The sequence below is a fragment of the Magnusiomyces paraingens genome, assembly GCF_902498895.1.
Source record: "Magnusiomyces paraingens strain CBS 517.90 genome assembly, contig: contig3, whole genome shotgun sequence".
Taxonomy (NCBI): Eukaryota; Fungi; Ascomycota; class Dipodascomycetes; order Dipodascales; family Dipodascaceae; genus Magnusiomyces; species Magnusiomyces paraingens.
The window spans coordinates 2130392-2147269 of record NW_022474069.1 but is presented as its reverse complement, the minus strand read 5'-3'; the positions used below and the strand labels follow the sequence as shown (position 1 = coordinate 2147269).

Here is a 16878-nt window from a genome sequence, read left to right as displayed (position 1 = left end):
GCAACGACCCTTTAAATGGTCTGACTGGATGGTTGATCAAGTAACTTGAATACCGCCTTAATATATTAAACAATAGAAAGAAATCAAATACAATGCTTTGTTTTTTTTTTCTTTTTTTTTTTTATATATTATTAGTTTGTTGACTTCAATATTGATTTTTATCTCCATCATTTAAGGCTCCATTCTTTTTATGACCATGTGTGAATGTTTGTAAAAGTAAAATAACATTTGTAGATATTGAATGAATAATCATAATAAATAATAATTCGCGCCTTATTAAAGCTCGAGATTTCGGAAAAATAAGAAGCCGTGTGTGGAAAGGTACACTACTTAACCTTCTCTCACCCACTCAAAGTTTTTCCGAAAATGAGCTCAAGTAATCCATACAGTTTTAAAATGAAAATGATACACAAATTTTGAACATAACTATAATACATTAAAAAATTCTAAACAAACTAAAGGATTTTTTTTTAAAGGTGTGGGGGGGAAGGGAAAAGAGAGGGAGATTTTTATTAAGGGAAAGTCATAAAATCATGAGAAAAAAATGCCAAGTGAATGAAGGTTTTTAATAAAAAAAAAAGGGCCAATCCTTTTTTTTTTTTACACCATAGACTCTGATCGCGACATGGTTCTGGCGAGAGCAAGGGACAAAGTGTCTTCCTCGTCCTCTTCCTCGCCGGCCTCCTCGCGCTCCTTTCTCTGGCGCTCTTCCTCTGCAATGAGGCGGTTAAAGTAAGAACCGGCACGCAATCGGGGTCCGTAGATCTCAAAGAGCCAAGGAATAGGCATCATGGCAAGAGCAACAAAGGCAAAGAAGGAAGAAGCCCAGGAAATGTGCATGCGCTTATACATTTGGACGGTGAAGAGGGGGAAGACAGAGGCAATGATATAACGAGCAAGGTTATTTGCGGCAAGCGCGGAAGCCAGAATAATAGTAGGGTATGAAAGCATAAAGTAGAGAAGAACAGAAAAGAAAATGAGCAGCAAAGACATGCCAAAGGGTACACCAGCAGCAAGCGGGGCCATCCAGTGGACACTTGCGCGTGCAGTCCAAGCTTGCCAAAAGAGTGAGATGGGGAGAAGGATTGCACCAATTTTGGCAGGGAGCAGACGAGACTCAGCAGTAGGGATGATGGGCTTGCCATCTTCACCCTTAGGGATGCGAGTACCATCTGGTTGTGTGGGATAAAAGATAAAGCGGTCGATTGAAAGGAAAACAACGACACCCAAGCACAAACCAACACCAATACCAATAAAGGTAAGGCCTGTGATGGAGTGAGACATGTCGTAGACTCCAGTATAGATAACTGGGTAAGCCTCAAAGAAGCCGAAGAGAATGGCAAAAACAAAGGCAGAGTAGATGGAAAGTACAATAACAATGGGTTCACGGGCGAAAAGCATTTGAAGAGGACGGAGAACAGTAAGAACTAGAATGAGTTTGAGGAAGCCGCCGAGGCCCATCTTGGGCTTTTGGATTGTAATACCACGCTTCTTGGCACGGCGACGCATAATGGTGCGCTTATAAGTCTCAGGCATCCAGATAATGAAGGGGATAGTGACGCCAGAAAGCATGAGACTGATCCACATGGTCCACTTCCAGCCTTTAGCAGCAACAGCAAAGCCGCCCATGATGGGACCAAGAACAGGGCCTGCAAAGGGAGCAAAGCAAAAGGCAGTCATTGTAACGCCAAGCATTTCAATGGACCAGAGATCACTAATGGTACCACCAGCAATGGCCATGACTGGGGAGGCGAAAAAGCCCGAGAAGAAACGAAGAATAAGAACGGACCAAATGTTTGTGGAAAGACCAACGCCCATGACGAAAAGCATGGAGATGGGCATGGAGGTAAGGTAAACGATTTTACGGCCAAAAATCTCTGAAAGGGGGGCACCGAGAACAGGGCCGAGTGAGAGACCAATGAGGTAAAAGGTAAGACCGGAAAGGACTAGAGTTTGAGAGGCATGGAACTTAACCATCATATCGAAAGTTCCTGAGACGAAGAGGGAAGAGCCGCAAGTGACGGAGAGACACATAAAGGCAGCTGTCATGGTGATGACCCATTTTTTCAGGTTGCTCCAATTTTGCGGGTTTTCCGGGTCATCGGGGCTGTCCCAATCGAGGGATTCTAGTGGCACTGGTTCATCTGGATTGTGTTGATGGGCATGATGGTGGTCTTCTTCATCTTCTTCTTTTTCTTTTGGATTATGGAATGGTTGTGGTTTTTCTGTAAGAGATAATGGGATATCGTCATTTTCTGGAATGTAGATTTCGTTTGAGTTATCTGAAGACGAGTCTGAGATTTTTTCATTGGCTGGCTTGTCGCCATATGTTTCTTGTGTTTGAATGTCACTATTTGACATTTTTTATAAATGTTGGAAGGTATATGTGTGTTGTATATATATGATGAAGTATTGAATGGGATTCAAAATGATAGGGAATTGAAGGTAAATTTATAAAAAATAAAAAAATAAAAAAAAATAAAAAAGATTTTTAAAAATACAGAAAAGGCAATCATTGGGAGGGATTGAATGGGTATTTATATAGAAAAAAAAACCTCCCCGGGACTTGTGTTTATGGCTATTGATTGTATATGTTTTTTTTTAATTTGATATATATATATATTATAATATATATAAATAATGTTGATTTATATGTTTTCTATATATTTTCAAGAATAAAAAAAAAAAAAAAAAAAGCTCCTTTGGCTAAATCGGCACACAACCAGTTTAGGGGCAGTGGCAGTAGCAGCAACAGCAGTTTTAATTGCGAAGGCCTGCTGCTGGTTGTGATTATTTAATCCGTGTGTGTGTGTGTGTTGTGGCCTCGGTTAAGATAGAAGCCAGTTATGGACTTTTTTTTTTTTTTTTTTTTAAAAAAGATTTCTTTTATTTTATTGCTCATTCCTAAATCCATATTATCATCATTATGATGATGATAATGATGATGACGAAAAAGTCTGGCTATGACTTATTCCACGTGCAAAAAATGACTTCCATACAAGGGAAAAGCCGTTATTAAGGGGATTTTGGAAGAAATAAATAAAAGAAAATAAAAATTTGTGATTTCTTAATCAAAATGTTAATTTAAAAAAATGATTATTTCTCAAGAAACACAAATACAAATACAAATATAATTTCAATAATAATTATAATCTCTTTTTGAAGTTCAAAAGATTTGAATATTTCTCATTTATTCTTTCCCCCATCTTCTTAAAAAAAAAAAAAAACTGGCATCTGGGGTACCGACACACATAAATAAAAACCCTTTGCAAAGAATGTTATTTTTTTTTGTCACAAAGCCAGTTTGTGGATATCCATCAATGGATATCATGTGTATAAATTTTAGCCATGTTTTCTAATTCTTTTTTTTTTTCATTTCATTTCATTTCATTTCATTATTGTTTTATATAAAATAAATAAATAAATAAAAATAAGGAAGGAATCATGATGTGACTTAACTAATATGAGCCACTTTATGTTTGACAATAATTTTTTTTAAGTCTTGTAAGCATCAAAAAAAAAAAAAAAAAAAAAAAAAACGAATTACGCAATAATTAATAGAAGCTTTTGTGTGTGTGTGTGTTTTTTTCTTTTTTTTTTCATTTTAACTGATGTCAGAATGATTTTCAATCATTTTATCGAAATTTTTTTTTTTATTTTTTTATTATTTTTATATTTTATATTTTAAAATGTAAATTGTATATAAATTGCAAAATTTTAATGTTGTTTTTCTTTTATAAATTTTTAAAAACTGTTTTATATAAGCATCGAAATTTCCTTTAAACTAAAAAAAAAAAAAAAAAAAAACCAAAAATTAAGCTCATAAGCACGGCTGGTGATTATGTAATTGCTATCTTTCTTTAGGTCTAAGAAATATTGTTGCTTCTCTTTTTGACTTAGCAAAGAAGATAAAAAAACCGGGCCGAGGATCCAAAAAAAAAAAGGTGGAATAATAATCATCCATCCACAAGTGTCAAAATAAAAAAAATAAAAATAAAAATAAATATATATATATATATATGAATTTGTAATTGAAAGAATAAGATATGATCAACAAAAATTCCCTATTTAGAAAAATAAAAAAAAAAGAAAAAATAGAAATTTATGAGAATATATAAGAAATTAAAAAAAAAAGAAAGTTAACCAAAGTTGAATAATCCGGCTGTAAGCAGCAATAATGTAGCTGATAATGATTTCCTTGAATTTAAAAAAAATATAATCTGTTCACCTGCGTATTCTTCTTCCTTGTCTTATATAAAGAGAGGCCTTAATTTTTTTTTTTTTTTTCATCATAGATTATAATATAAATGTTAGATTTAAACAAAAGTTGAATTACAGAAACAAAAAAAGGAAAGTAACCCCTAAGTTGTACAATTCAAGTTTTTTTTTTTTTTTTTCCAGTTGACTAACTTCAAACTGTTTGAGTTGTATGAATAAATATCTTAATGTAATAAATCAATATAAATATATAGATATATAGATATATAAAATACCCTATTTGTTCAAAAGCAGAAGCATTAATAACTGTCTACGTTTAAGGCCAGATTCTTGGAAACTGAATACTCACCTATTAAAGATATTCAAGATTTGACTGGCTACCTAAGCTTTCTTACCTACTGTCTTAAATATTAAGAAAATATGATAGACAGATATAGTTAAATAAATAAATAAATAAATAAAATATAAATAAAATACCACCAACGTTACAAGTTGACATATTTAATTTCAATTAATTATAATTAATTATAATTAATTAGAATAATTCACATAAATGTCTTTTCTTATCTATATTATTTTTTACTTATTTTTATTTAGGGGGGAACAAAAAGCCAAGTTGTTATTTTATATTTTATATGTTATATTTTATTCTGTTGTCAAAATTGCTTCAGAATAGAAACTAATTGATGATATTTAATCAAAACTGAACAAAATTGCTTTAAACATATAAAATGAAATAAAATAAATAAATAAATAAATAAAAAAAAATCATATATTTTTATACATCAATGTATATCAACTTGTTTTTTTTTTCTTTTAATCTTGTCAATTCTTCTTTTCTTTATATATATATATATATATATATATATATATATATCACTCTGAATAATAGTATCTCGTATTTTTTTTTTTCTTAGCACTAATCAAATCACAGTCAAACGTGTATGTGTGTGTAAGCCGATGAGTTTATTTTTGAGCCACGTTGAAAGCTTTTTTTAGTGGGAAAAAAGAAAAAGAAAAAGAAAAAAAAGAAAAAAAATTCCTTCCTTTTAGTCGCATGTCAAGATTTAAAACAATTTGTAGCCACTTGGGAAACTGTTTCTTCTACGCATTAAATCGTTCAATTTGTTTTTTTTTTTTTTTTTTTTTTTTTTAAAATAGTTATTATTATAATAACAAATAAATAACCATTCACTATATAGCAAAAACCCAAAATTTTGATTTAAATGAATATTATATTTAATTATATTTTATACTATTATTATTATTATTATTATTATTATTATTATTTTTTGATCAATTGACTAACCAATTGTTGAAAATCTCAAAGTCCCTAACTGAAATTAAATCAACACTTATTCACTTTTATCATTAAAAGAGGCCTAACTATTATTTATTATAATAACTAAAATATAAGGTAATTACCTTATATTTTCCATTTAATTAATCAATAAATCAATAAATCAATTAACAGATCAATCGATCTTTGAATGACTAAAAAAAATAAAAATAAAAACAACTAAAAGCAACTAAAAGATGAGGGTATAGTGCATAATTATATTATAATATCCATCAACAATGTCACACACTAACAACAACTTTCAATTCAACTGAGCCACTTCTCAATTATCCAATATATATAAATATCAAATATCCTTCTCCTCAAACAAAGAATCAAAAGAATTCAAACTCATGTCTATTTTCTAATGATGATGATGATGTTGTTGTTGTTATTCTTGTTATCTTCAAAATGCCTCATTTAACCACAAGAATTTTCATCACTGGTTTGCTTTATTTGTTCATATCAAAAGGGTATCATCCATTTGTCCTAGTCTAGCAGCCTCTTTCTTCATTAAATGCAAAACAAATACGTCATCGTTTAGACCCTCCGCCTTATCGTTCTTTTTTATTCTCTCTAAAACTCGCTTATTCTTCTTCTTCTTTTTTTTTTTTTTTTTTTTTTTTTTTTTTTCCTTCAAGAACCCCCTGACTGCTTCTTCTCTCCATACTCCTTCACATCAGCCTTCAGTCGCTCTCTCACAATCTGCACAATTGCGTTTTGAGTCTGAGCCTCCAGTACCTTCAGTTGTGGCTCTACATCTCTCTTCAAGTCCCAGTTCGCCCGTTTGGGTTGTAAGCTTTCTAAATCAAGTCCCGTCTTAGTCGATCCAGTTTCATCTTCTGTTTCTGCCCTAGGTCCCGTAGATGATATACCCCGCTCGCGAAGACGCGCCAAAGTCTCCCGCTCAAATTCAGCTGAAACAGCTTCTACTGTCTCGTCCGTTCCAAGCCGCAATGTTGGAGGCCCATTAAACCCAGACTGAGGCCCACGAAGTTCTACGTTATAATTCTTACCAATGGGCTTCAATGGCTCGAAAGCATCAGATTCTTCCTTTGAATTTGAAGCTCTAAAATATATATATTGTATTAGCCAATAATTTTCATCATCATCATCATCATAGTAGTAGTAGTAGTAGTAGTAATATTGATCTCTTTCTAAACTTACCCATTTTCAGTGCCCTTTTTAATGTTTCGCAGCTTAGCCAGCCGCTCTTTCCGACTCAGCGCTTGTGATTCTAAAGATGACATTTGTTTGCAAGATTTTTTCAAATGATGGCAATGGTCAATGGGAAAATAAAAATAAATATAAAAAATAAAAAAAAAGTAAATTTTAAAGCAGTGGAAAAAAAAAAAAAAAAAAACGCGTTAATGTTATGGATTTATTAGTCATGATTAATAATACTTGACACTTTGCACTTTATGTTTTTTTTTTTTTTTTTTTTCCTTCTTCTTCTTCCATAAAATTTCACTCCACCGTTCCCAAATATTCATTCTGGTGATTCTTCTCTAAATTACAAATCTTTTAATTATCTACCCCTCTTTACAAAACTATCCTCGTCCCTAATTTATCTCTGGGAGTAATTTTTCCCTATTTTTATTATTATTATTATTTTTTCTGTTTTTTAGAATTCTTGATAAAAGATTAAAAGACAATTGTCTCTTTTTTTTCTTTTTCTGCTGTAATCTATAAACAACTCTGGACTTTGGGATAGAAGGATATAAAGGACTTATATTTAAAAAAGAAGAAGAAGAAGAAATGGCAGCCAACATTCCAGGCTTTAATTCGTTTTCAACCGTTGACACAAATGTAAGAAACTTTTTTTTTTTTTTTTTTTTGATTTCAGGAGGACTCAAGAAAACGAAAAAAAAAAATGTGTTTGATTAAGCATGCTCTTATTCCTCGACTTTTTTTTTTTGGTCACTTGGATCGCATGCCTTTATACACACATTGAATTTTGTTAAAGTGAGAAATTGAAAAATATTTCATATTGCTTGAGTGTTTTGAAACAAAAAACTTGTTTTTTTTTTTTTTTTTTTTTTTTTTCAAAGAGATTAAGAAATCTGGAATTTTCATCGTATATTGACCACATGGAGGTTTTTTTTTTTTTTATTTTCCTTATAGGGGAAACCAGAGACTTCGGTCATCACGCTGCAACCGCATTATGAATGGCGGTTTGAAATCCCCCAGCGATGTAAATACAGCATCAAGGTATGCCCATTTTAACACTCAATGAATAATCAACTTACAATCGATTTTAAAATCTAACAATACACAGCTATTAAAAGGTACCGCCGAAATCTTTGGAACCGAAATTACACAAGGCCCTGAGTATGTTTTTGCAAACTACAAGGGTGCAATCTACACCTGGCATGGTTGTACTTTTGAATACAAAAATATCTCTAAAAACAGTCTCGGTATGCAAACCCTTGGTCTCGCAAGCATTCGAGGAAGTGGCTCCGGTGCTTCTGCAGCTTCTTACAAGCCCAGCGGAAATGCAACTGGAATTTCCACTGCATCTGGATCTGGGTCTCTAGGAAGTGGCACATCAAACTTTTCTGATTTTTTGCCTGGAGGTGGGTTTGAAGGCTCAACCGTCGATGATGATGATGATGATGACAAGAAAAAAACAAATCCAAATCAAGAACCTGGGAACCCTGACGGATCAGAAACAAAAAACAACAATGCTGTACCAACACCAACATCAGCACCTGTAATCAACAATACTGTCATTTCGGAACACATTTCAGATAAAACAGAAATGACCTTTTATGCAAACTTGCATTTTGCATTTGAAAACATTCGCCAGAAACAAGCCCTAGAGCTTCCTTCAAACTCATCATCACCTCCCTCTACTAATGCTAGTCCACGGGTGTTGCTGTTGGGCCCTCGTGACTGTGGTAAGACATCTCTGTGTAAAACCCTGGTGTCTTACGATTGTAAACGTGGGCGCACGCCAGTTGTTGTGAACTTGGACCCTGTCGAGTCGGTGTTTTGTGCGCCTGGCGCGCTCTCGGCCACCGTGCTTGCTGACATTTTGGAGATTGAACAAGGTTGGGGCGGTAGTGCCATTACAGGACCTGCCCTGTTTCACCCAAAACAGCCTCTCGTGCGTTTTTTTGGACTCGATAATCCCATGAAAAATGTACAGTATTACGGTGAAAGTATCTCATTGCTCGCGAAAAACGTGCGCGAAAGACTGGACCAGGACCCAATTGCTGCTGCAACTGGAATCTACGTCGATACCCCGGCTGAACTAGTGGCCCAGGAAAACAAAGAATTGGCCCGTTCACTTGTTGCCCGTATCATTGCCGATTTTGCCATTAATGTGGTGTTAGTTGTTGGTGCTGATGGATCAGATTTGGTCGACGAGATTAAGAAAATTGTAAATACATCTGCTACTGAACAACAACAAACTCCCGCTTTGGATACAACTACACCACCCATTGAAGAAACAGACCCCTCCAAAAGTACCTCTGCTGATACCACTACTGAAAACTCGTCTGTAACCCCATCACCGTCAACAATCACCCACAAGGTTACTGTGGTGTCAGTTCCTAAATCAGGTGGAGCTGTGATCCGGTCCCCAGAGTTTCTGGTCTCAATGCAGTCGCGGCTCATCAATGAATACTTTTATGGTACACCCAAACAACCCTTGTCACCATATACCATAACGGTTGATTACTCAATGCTTCATATTTACCGTATTGCTGAGGACAAGCTCTCCGACTCCGGCGAGGTTCTTTCAGGCGACACGGCTGGCGCAGAATTCACAGCAAACGGGTCCAATGACGATGATGATGACGATTACTACGAGCCCTTTGACGAAAGTGCTCGTGCACCTGTAGCATCAACAACAAGCACTACAGGTGTAGTTACTTCCTCAGTTCCGAAAAAGCCAAAGTATCTTATTAAGCTCGAACCTAGTTCCATTGTGGAGAATGGGCTTCTTGCGGTAGTAGATGCGAGCGTGGATGATTCAATAGATTCAATTGCCAAGGCAGCTGTGAGGTGTTTTGTTCATGTGGTTGAGGCGGATGATAATCGCCGTAAGATGCGGATTCTTATGCCTATTCATGGTCGGTTGCCCAATAAACCTTTTATTTTGGGTGATTTCCGATATACAGAATAAGCAATAAATAGTATAAGAAAAGAAGAAGAAGAAGAAAAGATGATTTATTATTTTATGAAAAAAAAAAAAAAAATTTGCATTTATTCTTGGATAAAATGATAAAAGTAAAATAAACTTGTTTGAAATTGAAATGGTTTGAAAAATATTAATACCTTGAATCGTAATTGTTCTCATAAACTCTACAAAGCTCTTTAACTGAAAAAAAAATAAAATAAAATAAAATAAAATAAAATAAAACATTTCCCCAAAGATGAAGTCATAAAAACTCAACTAAGTTCTGTTTACATTAGGTTTCAAAATACAAAAAAAAAATGCATTGATTTAGAAATTATAAAAAAAAAAAAAAAAAAAAAAAAAAAAAAAAAAAAAAAAAAATGGCATGCAATAAGTCTCTTTTCTTTTCTACTATACTTTAAGATTTTGAATGAAATTGTCCAAATTGTACTCCTCCTCGTAATCCTTCTCATCCCAGAGCTCTCCAAGCTCGCCAATAGGATTACTGGCTCCTTTGCCCTTAATCTGGCCCGTCTCGTCAAGAGCACCTTCATCATCGCCAGCCCCTCCAGCTCCACCCTTGCCTATGCCTTCAATACTTGCATCCGTCTCAAACAGATCCAGCAACTGGTCCGTGTCCATGGACGCCAGTCCAGAGTTTTGCTGGTTAATGACAGTTGATGCAATGTTAAGCTTAAACTTTTGCAGACCCATAATTTTCTCCTCCAGTGTACCGCGCGTAATTAGACGATAAACATTGACCACCTTCTTCTGACCAATACGATGCGCACGATCCATGGCCTGCAAGTCATTCATAGGATTCCAATCGTGCTCAACAAAAATAACAGTGTCAGCACCCGTCAAGTTCAAACCGAGACCACCAACGTGAGTTGTCAGCAATAAAACATCGATAGAAGGATCACTATTAAACTTTTGCACAATTTCGTGACGAATACGAGCATCCTTGCTACCGTCAAGACGCATGTATGTTACTGATGGCATGTATTTCTTGAGCAAATCGTTCTCCACAATGTCCAACATATCCTTGAGCTGACAGAAAATCAAAGCACGATGCTGCGAAGTTACACCGGCATTGAGCTCATTCAATTGGTTAGCAACAACGCTGCTATTGCTTCCGTTAGTCGTAGCAACCGCATCGTTATTATTGACACCAATGCCACTCGACTTGAGCAGTTCTTGAAGAGCAAGAAGCTTAGGAGCATGCTGAATGGAGCGAATATTATCGTGGTGTGCTTGTAGCTGGTGCATAACCAATTGGTATTGAGGATGCTTGGGGTTCATAATAAGAGCAGGGTGGTTACACAACTTGCGCATGTACTGTAGAGCCTGGAAAATGTGCTGCTTGCCCTCCTTTGATCCAACCTCAGAGGAAACCGAAGGTTTCTGTTTTTTGGCAAAGCTTTCATATAATTGCTTTTGCAAATCACTAAGCTCACAGTAGTAATCCTGGATAATCTTTGGTGGCAAGTCAGATAAAACGTCTTCCTTAAGACGACGCAGCAAAAATGGAAGTACTTGCTTATGGAGCGCCTCAAGAGCCAAGGCACCAGCCTCCTGTTCTTTGGAAGAGCTCTTACTATTACGACTCGCTGCAATAGGTTTAGCAAAGCGCTCATTGAAAACCTTTTCAGTACCCAAAAATCCAGGCATTAAAAAGTCAAAGAGCGACCAAAGTTCCAAAACGTTGTTTTGAATAGGAGTACCAGAAAGAATAAGTCTGTGGTTTGCAATAAGCTTTTTGACAGCTTGAGTAAGCTTGGAAGACGCATTGCGGATAATATGGCCTTCATCGAGGGTGCAGTAGTTCCAGTTTTGTTGGTTAATGTGAGAAATATCATTTCTGGTAATATCATACGAGGTGATGACAACGTCGTAATCATTGAAAGTGGGGATGAGCTTTTGACGAACATTAGGAGGCCCGACGTAGCATAAACACTTGATAAATGGAGCATAAGTGTTAAACTCATGCATCCAGTGGCCAGTAAGAGTAGGCGGGCAAATGATAATGGATGGCAACCGTCGCGATTCTGGAGAATGTGATTTTGCATGTTCCTCAGCGCGAAGATGGTGGTCACTGGCAATTATGCAAATTGTTTGAAGAGTTTTACCAAGACCCATATCATCACATAAAATACCATGAAGGTGGTACTTGTTGAGAAAGGCAAGCCAATTAACACCTTCCTGCTGGTAAGATCGAAGACTGGCCTTGATAGCAACAGGAAGTTTAAACGTTTGAACTTTGCTGACATCAAGCATTTGAGAAATAAACTCCCGCTCACGGTCTCTTCCTTCCAAAAGCTTTCCCGACATTCCTGGAGGATCAGGAATACCAGACTCAAGAGGAACAAGCTTGATGATTGAAGCAAATGTAGTTGTAGCCAGTAAACGAATATCTTGATCAGCATCACTCATGCGACCCAAAACAGGAACAATCAAGAAGACAACGTAGGGAAGAATATCAGATCCCATTGTGGCAGTAAGATGGTAAATGCATTCAATAGCACCCTGGCGAGAGTAAATTTCAAGAGCATTAGAAACCATGGAGAGAATGTTCTCTACAAGGAAAGTAATACCAGTGATGGGCATGACGCTGCAAATAGAAGCAAAGCACTTAGCAGCTGCATATCTAAGAACAGAGTACTTAACTGTAAGAATCTTTTGGATAAGAGGGAAGATTGGCTTAAAGTCATCATGCAGAGAAGGGTCAACGAATGGAAGTAAAGCACGAATTACTGACAAGGCGTCAATAATGTCTTGGCCATAAGTGGACTCAGAATCCTCGATATCAGGTGGCAGCTGAGTAATGTTATAATCGGCATCTGGAAGAGCATTAAACATGCACTCCTTGAGCTTGGGCAGTTTGTTGAAAACTTGTGAGCCATAATGGCGTGTCATGTTTTCCAAAGCAGTCTGAGCACCCAGGCGCTTAATCTTTGCCGCGTGAACTTCACGCTGATGCGCAATAATGTCGGCAGGGTCAGACTTGGCTTCTTCCTTGCGCAGAGACAAAATTTTATCCAAGAAGAGTTGATTGGGGTGAAACTCAGGTACCTCGGAAGTGTCCACACAAAGAAATGAGCAAAGGTTCTTGACAATCTTGTCGGAAGCACCAGTCTTGCCCATGTCAACAAACATAGTTACCAAACGGGAAATGGAAGAGGCAGCACGCAATTGAAGCTGGCGGTGTTCCTCAGCTTTGACGCTGTCCATAAGACTGCGGATAATAGGATTAAGTTTCTTTGGAAGAGTGTTAAAGCTGACATATGCTGCAGCAACCGCTGAAAATATGCTAATGTCGCGAGAGGATTTAGCATCATGGGCTTCTTGAATAGAATGAAGAAGATTTCGGTGAGCATCATCCAGCACTTTTGCATATGTGATACGGTATCCAGCAGAAAGCGACCGGCGAAGCTTGTCATAAGTAACAGTGGCAACAGATTGAGCAGTGTCAATGCTAAAAGACTCAGGACCAGCTTCAGCTTCGCCTTGAACAACAACAGCAAGCTGAGGAATCTTATTAGCAGATAACTTGGCGGAGTCAACAAAGACACTGAAGAGAGTGAGACACTGGGTGCGCACAGCCTTGAGGTAAGGAACAAAATCTCTATACATGGGGATGGGTTGGTCATTATTAAGAATGGAGGTGAAAAGTTCGATATTGACATTCTTGTACTGAACATGGCTAGGGTTTTGAGTCATTTCAGGAGAAAGTGATCGGCCATACTCTTCGAGAATAACACCAGTTAAAAGACGCTGGGTAGAAAAGGTGGAAAAGATGTACTTGTTAAAAACAAAGAGAGATGAAACTTCAGAAGGCTCCCACATTGCAATCAAACGGCCATAAGCTTTTGAAGACGCAATTCTAGTGCGGAGGAAAGTGGAGAACCCGATAAGTGTGACATCGCCCTTGAGAATGGGGCTATCGATGTTGACCTCAAAAGAAACCGGGATTGAGGATTCTTTTGGAGCAGCAGGTGTGGTGGTGCGACGTTTACGCTTATTTGTAGATTTGGAATCTGAACCATTGCCATTGGAAACAGGAAGGGTGAGCGGGGCACCGGTAGGTTTAATCATGAGAGTTGTATCCATCTTGTATGATGTTCTAGAGGCACCAATAGGGGTCATTAACAATATAAGTAAAGACTTTGCATGAGGCCCTAAAAGTTTTGTAATGCTGTATGTACCGTTTGGAGAATGTTCGATGGAATGGTCCAAGAGAGCATTCCAGAGGTTAAGAGAAAGATTTAAAACGTCTTCATTTTGCTCAACAAGGAGATTTTGGAAAACAAGACGTAAAACAATGGAATTGATCCAGTCCTTGGTACCAGGGCCATCAATAGCCAAAAAAGTTAAAAGGGCACGCAAAACAGATTTCCGAACGTTTGTGATTGAATGACGCAAAAATGGAGAGAGATGAGGAACTAACATGGAAAAGGATTTGGAGGGATCATGTTCCGCATTTTCTTTAATGATTTCAAGAACCTGAGGATACTCACTTAGCTTGGCGAGAAGATCCATGACGTTACCAATACTGGCACTAAGTTCGTCTCTAAGCTCTGCCAAACAGCCCCAGAGAACATCGAGTAGCGCTGGGATAGTTTTGGAACGGAGAGTAACAAACTCGTTTGAGATTGGAATGAGAGTAGCAGCACTCATAGCTTGAACATCATCATCAGATTCCTTAAGGCCATGAATTACGCATGCAATAAGGCCGTCAAGATAATCTGAACTCTTGAATAAAATGTCATTACGAACAGAAACAAGGTAACGAAGACCAAGCATGCCACCATGGCAAGCCTCCCAAAGTGGGGCAGGCAGATCCAAATCAGTTTGAAGAACTAGACGAGTTAAAACGTCAAAAGTGCTTTTAATGACAGAATCAGGGAGATGTAAAAGAAGGGCACCTAAAGTTTGAGCGGCAGATTCGCGGACAGGGGCAACCACTTGATCTGCAACATAGTCACCAAAACGATCGAGTGCAAAGATGCAGCAGAGACGGCAGGAAAGATCCTCGAGCCAAGCTCTATTGCGCTCATCATTTTCTATGCGAGACTTGCCAATGACTCTGCCAGCGCCAGCGCCGTGGACCTTGATGACTTCACGCAGGCCCAGCGCAGCACCGTGGCGGACCTCCCAGACAGCGTCAAAAAGATCAATCATGAGAAGCTCACAAATACCCTCGAATGGCCAAACGCGGCCGGCTGAGCCCTCCATTTGGAGAAGGGGAGAAGTCTTAGGAGCCTTGTGCTCAATGACAACCTTGTCATTGTGTCCTTGTTCAGTTGTAGTCCACTCGCTTCCATCCTGTTGCATTTTGACAGCTGAAGGCGCAGGGCTTTCTTGGTCCATGCGACGAGCAGCCGAACTAGCGGCCAGGTCCACGACACGAACCTTATTTTGGTTATGTTTAGCATCATTTTTAGCTTTCCGGCGGGCCATGGCACGGAGTCGTGCATTTGAAGCGGAAACATGATCTGGTGCTGGATGAGCAGCCGTGGCAGTGGCAGCGGCAGTACCAGCAGAAGAAAAAGAAGAAGAAGAAGAAGAAGAAGAAGAAGCAGGAGAATTACCATGCTGAGATTGTTCTGGGGTAGCCCTGCCAGATTTTGGAGCAGGAGAAGAATTATTTTTGGAACGAGAGGAAGGTCTCTTTGGTTTATCAGTGGTGATTCCAACGACGGGGGAAGCAGCAGGCGAAGCTGATTTAGGGATAGGGTGAGCAAGGTCAGAATCATTTAAAATCTCATCATCTATATACTCATTTCCAAGACCAAGACGACGTTTCAAGTCCATTTTTTGGCGGCGAAGTTGGTCAATGGAATCTGTATCACCGATAGGTTGGTCGTACTCGCTTCCAGCAGAAGCAACGAGTTTTTTCCCCTTTTTAATGATTTTCTTCAGGTCAAAAGTTTTAAAAGAAAACATTGTATCTGGTAAATCATCTTGGGGTTTTAAAGAGGAAGTGGATTTTTCAGAATCTTCTTGCTTGACGACAGTTGGTAGGAAAGTAGTAGAGTCTTCTTGTTTGATTACAGTATCAGAAGGCTCAGATTTGATTTCTAGGTCAGAAGTTTCTGATTTAATTGGTTTTTCATCTTTTTCGGATTTTATGAGTTGGGATCCATTAGAAGTCTCCGAGTCAAGCTTTACATCCGGCTCTTCGTTATTTGGGTCCCACTTGGGACAATTTGCGACGATTCCGCCAAGAGCACGAGCAGCTGAAATTCTCGTATCCCATTTTTTTGACTTCATATAAGGGAAGACTCTTCCGAGTAAGTTGAGGAGGTCTTCAGGATGAGCTTTTTGAACATCTGCAAGTTGGTCAGCAGCAGTATTGCGCACAAAAGCCGAAGAGCCAGTATCTAAGAGTCTAAAAAAAAAAAAAAAAAAAAAAGTTAGAATGGAAGAAAATTAAAAATAGAAAAAAAAAAAAAAAACAGGATAATAATAATAATAATACATACAATACTAATCGATCTAATCGTGACATTTTAAGTTATTGATAAATATGAGAATAATTTTGTAGTGCTGATAAAAATACATTACTAAAGTATAGGAAATGAGACTTTAGGAAGACATAAAGATGTGCAAAAAAATATATATATGAAATTTGAAATGATGGCGATAATTGTATGATTGATATGTATATATTTATATTTACAATAAAGTTGTTGTTGAAATATCTAATTTAGTGGAGAAAATAAAATCCCATAATTATGAAAAAAAAAAAAAAAAAGAGTTTGAAATTTTTGAAAAAAAAAAAAAAAAAAAACGCGTTTGTGGGGGGGGATTGTGGGATTTAAATAGACGCGTAAAAAGTGGGTTTTGCCCCAAGGCGTGTTTGCTGCGCGTGGCCGAAGGGTGTGTGTGTGTGTGTGTGTGTGTATAAAAGTGGGTTAGGGTGCGGTTAAAAAATAAAATAATAAATGTGAATAGGGTTAGGGTGAGGGCAAAGGGTTTTATATTTATATTTTATATGTGAGTTGCCACTCTATGAGGGGGGGAGGGGGGAAAATTTAAAATAAAAATTAAAAAATTAAAAAAATTAAAAAAATTAAAAAAATAAAAAAAATAAAAAAAATAAATTTTTATTTTATTTTTATTTTTTATTTCTCTTGTTTTTAAATAAATTTTTTAAATGTTTTTTTTTTTTTTTTTTTTTTTGATTTTGATT

At 37.0% G+C, this 16878-nt stretch overlaps 4 protein-coding genes across 4 annotated transcripts; 1 reads left to right on the top strand and 3 right to left on the bottom strand.

Moving 5' to 3' along the window:
* Positions 1 to 600: 600 nt before the first annotated feature.
* Positions 601 to 2361, bottom strand: SAPINGB_P003973 (uncharacterized protein; the record flags this gene model as incomplete). The annotated part of the gene is made up of 1 exon (XM_031998688.1): positions 601 to 2361. The coding sequence occupies one exon, from the start codon at positions 2359 to 2361 to the stop codon at positions 601 to 603; it is 1761 nt and encodes a 586-aa protein (XP_031854579.1).
* Positions 2362 to 6193: 3832 nt separating this feature from the next.
* On the bottom strand, positions 6194 to 6807 carry SAPINGB_P003972 (uncharacterized protein; the record flags this gene model as incomplete). Its single annotated transcript, XM_031998687.1, has 2 exons — positions 6194 to 6626; positions 6725 to 6807. 2 exons carry the CDS (start codon positions 6805 to 6807, stop codon positions 6194 to 6196), a joined length of 516 nt encoding a protein of 171 aa, XP_031854578.1.
* Positions 6808 to 7315: 508 nt separating this feature from the next.
* On the top strand, positions 7316 to 9689 carry SAPINGB_P003971 (uncharacterized protein; the record flags this gene model as incomplete). Its single annotated transcript, XM_031998686.1, has 3 exons — positions 7316 to 7366; positions 7682 to 7768; positions 7836 to 9689. The coding sequence occupies 3 exons, from the start codon at positions 7316 to 7318 to the stop codon at positions 9687 to 9689; spliced, it is 1992 nt and encodes a 663-aa protein (XP_031854577.1).
* Positions 9690 to 10094: 405 nt separating this feature from the next.
* SAPINGB_P003970 (uncharacterized protein) lies at positions 10095 to 16194 on the bottom strand (the record flags this gene model as incomplete). Its single annotated transcript, XM_031998685.1, has 2 exons — positions 10095 to 16074; positions 16169 to 16194. 2 exons carry the CDS (start codon positions 16192 to 16194, stop codon positions 10095 to 10097), a joined length of 6006 nt encoding a protein of 2001 aa, XP_031854576.1.
* Positions 16195 to 16878: the final 684 nt, after the last annotated feature.